This window comes from Medicago truncatula, chromosome 6 (assembly GCF_003473485.1).
Source record: "Medicago truncatula cultivar Jemalong A17 chromosome 6, MtrunA17r5.0-ANR, whole genome shotgun sequence".
Lineage (NCBI taxonomy): Eukaryota > Viridiplantae > Streptophyta > Magnoliopsida > Fabales > Fabaceae > Medicago > Medicago truncatula.
Genome location: NC_053047.1, coordinates 16,510,583 through 16,518,182, shown reverse-complemented (window position 1 = coordinate 16,518,182; position 7,600 = coordinate 16,510,583). Strand labels below are relative to the sequence as shown.

Here is a 7,600-nt window from a genome sequence, read left to right as displayed (position 1 = left end):
AAAATTTAAAAAGAGATAATATAAATAATTTAGATTTAACCTAGATTTTTTTGAGGAATAGATTTAACCTAGATGTTAATGATAAATTATGATGAAATGACTATAAAAAATAACCGTTGATGATAATTTTACCGTCGTTGGATTTGAATGAATTGTATTGAAACATAAATATCAATAAATAAATAAAATTTTATCCAAAAGCAAAGGAAAATAACATTTTCAAACAGAAGCACGGTTATGGAAAAAGGTATGCATTTTGCAATAGTGGTGCTCTTATTGTTGCCTAATTATTCAATGGTAATAAAGTGAAAAGTTTACAGAATAATAAATAAAATTTCCAAATAACCAATTTTCTTAAAAATAACGAAACAATTGTCGTACTACCCAACATTTTGCAATGAATAATAATATGTTGGTTTGTAACTCATATTACAATGAAGATTGCACAAAACATGAAGAAAAAAAAGTACAATGAAATCACATTGAAGACAATGGTACACATAAATAAGCTAATGAAAACTCAGCTTCATCATCATAACATAAAGTCTATGAATTAGCTTTAAAAAAAACATCAAAAAAGCTCTACCTAGCTTCTACCCCATGATCAAGACTAAGCTCTCTCATTGGAGGGATGTTTTCCATTGCAAATACCATAAGATGCGGAAACATCCAATTACCATGATCAAAGAGAACTAATTGAACAAACACATTTGGAGTTGGGCTATGACTAATATAGCTGGCAACATTCCTCATCATTGATACATCCAATGCAAAATCTAAAGTAGGATATGCAGGATGCACATGATTAGCATCAATCATCGACAAATCTCCCCATTCTTGAGTAGACCTATTCAAAAATCGATTTGGATATATAATCAAAGAGTTATGTTCACCATCCATGGTCAAAATTTCCGCTTGCTCCCTAGTCAAAACAAGTCCGGTGAACTCACATATAAAAGTTCCAGCTAGAATAGGGTCCAAAGACCTAACTCCCCAACTAGTTTCATTAGATCTAAACACTTCCAACCTATATTTAATACCTTTTTGTGTCACACGGTTTCTGCAATGCGAAGGACAGCTACAAAAAGGACCGCATTCATAAATTAACGACCTCCCTTTCAAAAGAATCCCACTTTTACTATAAGGGGTAGTGTTGCCATTCATGATTGAAGAAACACATCCATCAACGCATTCAGAACACTCTATCACCCTCATCTTTTTCCTCGTCGTCATACTTTGAGGAAGCAAGAACATTGGAAATGCCGCTTTCGGGAGATACTCAAATTGCATAGGATAGAGATCACTATCAATGTCATTATATAGCCTCACACCAATATTCTCCTTCCCATTGGAAATATCATCAGAAAGGACACACATATGATTATCACATAAATGGCCTCTCATAAGCATACTAGCTTCCTTAAGGATCATACTACCCATCTTAGGTTGACCTTGAACCCTTGATAACATAAACTTATAAACACCAAACCCAGATATACCTTTTTCAAACCAAAATTCAATTATCTTATACAAGCCATCATAAACAAAAACCTTACTACTAGTAGTAGAAGTAGCACCTTCATATCGAAAACCTCGAATAACCCTGACATCAATCTCATATTGCATACTTGTCACCATAGCAAGGTTGCCTCGTTCCAACTTCTGATCCTGCTTCATATCACCATGTCCAGAGTAGATAATAGAGTCTCCTTGATCATCATCATTATATCCATCAGACACAACCACACTAGTAGCAATGGGTTGGCCATTAGAACTCATACTAGCATGTAAATAATCAATCCCAGCTTGTGGTTGACCATGTAAGCCAATCACACACATTTCGCTTCTATAGAGAAAAATATCACCAATAGAAACACCAGGAACTGTACCAATAATTTTCACATCATGATACAAATACATACCATGATCTTTCATCAGAGTAGCAGCAATCAAGTCATTTCGGACCCTACTATTATTCACTTCTTCTGTCTGGTTTACCAAAGAAGAAGCTTTCAAATTCTTTTTGTTCTTACGATTATTCTCTTCTTCTAGCAAACCTGACACACGAATCGAATCAAACAAAATTCTTGTTCTCCGGACCATCTCACGATACGGACGGTGATCCGCATCCATCACAGTGTGAACAAGCTCCTTGTTCTGCCCTCTAAGCTTCTGCTTAGATTTTGAATCTTTTCCCGTCAGAGTGTTGTTGTCGTAATTTTGTAACTCGTTGGGAATTGGAACGATGGTGCGTGATATGGAAGGGTTTGGATCTTGAAAATTCATGTTGTTATTACTGTATTTTTTGTTTTTTTTTTGTATTTTTTGCTTTGAAAAGTAATTTTTACACACTAAACACTCAATCTTTTCCCTAAAGAGAAATAAATAAAAGAGAGATGTGACTGGTTAAGTGATAAGAAGAGACAGGATAGAGGAAAAATAAGGTGTTGAATAGGTGTAGAAAAGTCAAGGATGTTTAAATATGAGATTAGAGAAAGAGATAAAAAGGATGATGCATTAGATTGATGATATGATTAAAACTGTTGAATGAGTGGTTAAAAATATGAGGTGTACACATATAAGTGTTTATGCTTATATAGTGAAAACACTTGCACTCGAGTGAACGATGATGACAGTTATTATTGTCAGAATGTGATAAGAAGGAATCAAATTAGAATATACTGATTTAGTTTTTATTATGAATGGACGCGGTTATTTAAATGAGGTATATTATTTAATGAAATGATATATTCTTCATATCATTTAATATTATTTAATAATTTTCTATTTTCTATTTTCTATTTTGTGTTTTGGTGTCCAAACATTTTTTATTTGGAATTTTTCTAAATAAGTGTATTTGTTGATTAACATGTCATTGATACAAAGTTTCCATATACTGACAAAACTATTTATTTAAAACCGTGTGACGATTCTTTCTAGAAACAACCGTGTAATATAGCCTTATTTAGGGCCCAAAATAAATATTGTCTTATTTATAGAATGGAGCAATTTATATATTTATAGGGATATTCTATTGTTCTTTTAGCTATTTATAGGGATATTCTATTGGCTCACAACCATTAAAAAACGTGTCTTACTTGTTAAACAAAAATGATATAATATTCCTTTTTGTTTACAAATTTTTTAGTATATTAAAATATTAATTATGTAAATTAAATTTTTAACAAATTTATTGATTCTATTTCAGATAATTAACATAAACGACAAAATCACGATTCACAACACAGAAATTTGTAAATCAATTTAATCATATTTTAACTTTTATTTAGTGTGATTTTAATTTTTGTGTTACCCACCTGATTTTTAGTTGACACTTAATCCTGAGTTCGTCTCTAATCCTGATTTTTTATTGATAAATTTTAATAATATTTTACGATTTCTATTATAATTAAAAAAAGCAAGCTTGCTAATAATTTTTTTGTATGTATTTGATATAAATTATTTTGAAATCCCTGTGAGCTTAGCTCAGCTGATAAGTACAATGCATAATATATGCAAGGTCCGAGGTTCAAACCCCGACCACCACAAAAAAATATAAAATATTTTGTATTTTATTCCATAGTTTATAAATTTGGTCAATTTTATTTCATCTAAATATATACGATTAATAAATAAATAAATAAAAGTGAAAGAAGTTTATTATTATATATATATATATATATATATATATATATATATATATATATATATATATATATATATATACATGTATATGTATATGCACGTTAGTAGTTCGTTTTGACATAAAAAAAAAAAAAAAAAAAATTATTCTTTTTTTTAAGAAGCCAAAATGGAATATAATAAATTGCTCAAAAAAATACGCAACGAAAAAATAACATGATGAAAGCTATTCCATAACACCCATACATAGTAAAGGGTGCCGCAACCAGTCATTATAACTGAAAGCAGAAGTCAGCATATTAGCTTTTAACCAAGAAAAAGACATAAACTTTACATTGTCTAATAAGTGAACCAAATCCTGAGCTTTGTTTTTAAAAATCCTGTTATTTCTTTCCTTCCAAACAATTCAAACTCAAGCATGCGAGATCACTTTCAGGAAAGAATGTTTAAATCGCAGTAACCCTGCCATATGGCCACACTGATGAAGATGATCGCGAATCAAGTCTGGAGATTTGAATGAAATACCGAGCCATTGAAATATACGGTGCCATAAGTTACCAAAGATGTCGCAGCGGAAAAGAAGATGAGACATAGTCTCCTGACAGCCGCACCCTCCTATGCAAATTGTGTCGTCATGATGAAGAACTCTCCAACGGAGATGATTGTCTATGGTTGGAAGTCTATTACGAACGAGTTTCCAAACAAACACAAAAAACCTTTAACGGAACTTTCTTCACTCACGCTTCGTCATAAAGGTCGCACCCCAAAGGTGTGTCAGGCAGCGAAAGATATTGATAAGTCCCCTTAACAGAGTAACAGTTAATATGATAAAAAATTCACCGCCACCTATCAAGAACATGATCCTGCAAAATAATATGACACAACAAGGACGATCACTCCGTAACAGACTCATCTTCTCAAGGCAAAAAGCGCCTCCTCCACTCTCATGCACCACCTAGATCCACCCACCCTCTCTTTTCCATCTCCCTCACCGTCACCCCTTTATTTTCATACAGATCAAATAGGTGGGAAAATCGAACTCGTAAAGGTACTTCCCCCATCCAATTATCCAACCAAAAGTAGGCGATACTCCCTCCACCAACCACCCTACGAACGTCAACCTCGATCCACCCCCCACCCCTAACCCGACACCACTTCGAATGACAGACAATATCCGCCATCACACTGAACTATCCCCCCTTCCCTCCTCTTCATACCGCGCCCCCTCCTTATCAACCAACATACGCCAACACCACTTCCCTAACAAAGCTATATTAAATTTCATCAACCTTCTGACGCCTAACCCACCCTCTTCCATCGGTAAACAGACGGAATTCCATTCAACCCAAGCTATTTTTTTGCTAATATCCTCACCACCACCCCAAAAACAAAATTAAATAATGATTCGATAGAAGAAATTATACATGTGGGGGCCTTGAAGAACAAAAGAAAGTAAACCGGAAGGGATGACATGAAATATGCCAAGAGAATTAGACGACCACCAAACGAAGGAAATTTTCTTTCTATTTCGAATTGTTATGGACAATGCTTAACCCAAGGATGGGGGGAGCCAATAAAGTGTCTTGTCTTGTTTAGTTAAGTGTCTTAGTGTTCCAAACTCCCTTGAATTTAAATTTTTTGTTTTGTTTTAATTGTGAAAGGCATGTAAAGCAGCTTGTTTTTATTGTGAAATATGACATAAAGTTTTTGTCAAGTATGGGGGAGTTTGACGAGTCATTATTTAGTGTTTTTAATAGATTATTTGAGTCTATTTTATTTAGATCTTATATGTTTTTATTTCCTTTTTAGAACTATTTTACTTCAATTGCAAGTTATTTAATTTCAGGAACAAATAGTTCAAAGATTGAGTCTCGGAGCAAAAGAAAGGAGATTTGGAGTTGATTCGGGCCAAAAATATGAAGATTCTGTGCAAAAATACAGACACAACCTGTGCCTTGAAGACACAGCCCGTGCCTCCAAAATTTTAAAGCCAAACACACAAGTTAGAGACTTGGCACGACTGGTGCTGCCAGTGGCATGGCCGTGCCAACACCACATACCTCCTTTTGCTGCTTTTGCTTCTTCGACAAGCTACTTGTTTAGTTTATTTCTAACCTAAAGCCCACGGTTTCTCGTGCAACATTCTATTGATGTATTTCTTGGGCTTAAGTATTTGTAGACTATAAATAGAGTAGCTAGCAAACATATTGATTCATCTCTTGGTCTTGGAATTTAATAATGACAATTGTTTTTCTTTGAATAAAAGTTCATCTTTCTTCTTCTTCTTCTTCTTCTTCTTCTTCTTCTTCTTCTTCTTCTTCTTCTTCTTCACCCTAATTTTATGTAAATCTATTTTCTAATCTATTTTACCGTGCTTATAATCAATAACAAATATTAATCGATGGATCGAAAGATGAAGTTTAATAGTTGTTATTGATTCATCACAAATATCAAGTGAAGGATCGAAATATGAAGTTTTGTTATGGAACAAGTGAAATTAGACAGGGATTGCGAAACATGACAATAATCTAGCAAACCTTGAGACAATAAAGTTTCGAGCTTCAAGGATTTCAATAGCAATCAACCATGAGAATAGGCATGGTTGCTACAGAAATACATTCACTGAGATTGAAAGGAGATGTAATAGGCTAAAGAGAAACTTGTCTTTAGAAAATAGCTCCAACATAAGGTTCTAGGTTTAGGGTTTGGTTTGTGAAGAATTTGTCACCATGATGAACCAATAATCGCAAACACTTTTTATTATTATTTTCAATCGTTAAAAATCCAAACTTTCAACTTGAACTCTCTGCTAATCATTGTTAAAAGTTAATTGAATTCATAACTCCTTGTCGGAATGATATCTTTATTACTACTTCGGTAAACTGTGCACTTGCGGATTTACACCATTAATGCTATCATTAAGCCTAAGTAGACCGTTTCTTGTTTTTCAAGATGTTACACCATTAATTGAATTCATAACTCCTTGTCGAAATCGTTAAAAGAGTGATTTTTGGTCAATTTTGACCCAAAATCACCCCTCTGAAATGTTTTTCTTTCTATTTTACTTAAATAAGTGATTTTTCAAATATTTTCAAATTTCTTTCGTTTGTTTGTGATTTCATCGTCTAACATGCTTTGTTTATTTTGATTTCACGTCTTTGTGCGGTGAGTTTTTAATTTCTCGTGTTAGTGCGGTGTTTATTTGATTCAGGTTAAAAGATTCGTTTTGATCAACTACAGATTCAATCAATGAGTTTTGCATTGTCAACGTTACATATAAACATGAGTGTTTCAGTGGCTTCAAGATAGTCATATTTGTAGGAATATGTACTCTACCGTTTTATGATATTAACATGGATGTTGTAAGTTTGTTCACATATTCTTCTTTTTTGTTTTTAGCGATTTCGAATTTATATCGATATACCCTATCAATTTGAATGAATGAATATAATATATTATTTTTTCAAAAAATTAGTTATTTTAGGACACCTTTTATCTTCCTCTTGAAGCTTGCCTTTACAATTGACTCCCCTCTTGAAGAAACCACCCGAATTCCTAATAATAGAAGACTCATTGCGTGAAATATTTCAAGATGGATTTCAAACAAGAAAGGGGATTCTAGTGAGAGGACTGTTGTTCATCCTATTGATGTCACTATCATCAACGTTGCTCGTCATATTGCATTTAATGAAGATTTATAGCTTCTCTCATGCTCATACATAGTCAAACAACGAGTGTAGTTACTTCAAAGACGTGGAAGGTCATTGGTAAGATATTAAAACTTAGGAGGTCGAGCGGGTTAAAAATAACAACAAAAAAGTGTGTGATGGAAAGAGAACAAGATACCTTGAAGGATGAGAATAAGAAGCTTCAGAACCAGTGGAACAGTTTCAAACATTTGATTCCACAGTCGTGCCAGAAAAAAATGTCAGGGTGGGCCACTAAAATTAACTTTTGA

The 7,600-nt window shown here is 33.3% G+C and overlaps 1 protein-coding gene across 1 annotated transcript; it reads right to left on the bottom strand.

Annotated features, from left to right (window-relative positions):
* Positions 1 to 582: 582 nt before the first annotated feature.
* On the bottom strand, positions 583 to 2,286 carry LOC11438729 (histone-lysine N-methyltransferase family member SUVH9). The gene has a single exon (XM_003619161.2). It carries the CDS (start codon positions 2,284 to 2,286, stop codon positions 583 to 585), a length of 1,704 nt encoding a protein of 567 aa, XP_003619209.2.
* Between the last annotated feature and the right edge of the window lie 5,314 nt (positions 2,287 to 7,600).

What these genes read in the sequence shown, in the direction of transcription:
- LOC11438729 (XM_003619161.2), bottom strand. Translation starts at nt 2,286, where the DNA reads ATGAATTTTCAAGATCCAAACCCTTCCATATCACGCACCATCGTTCCA.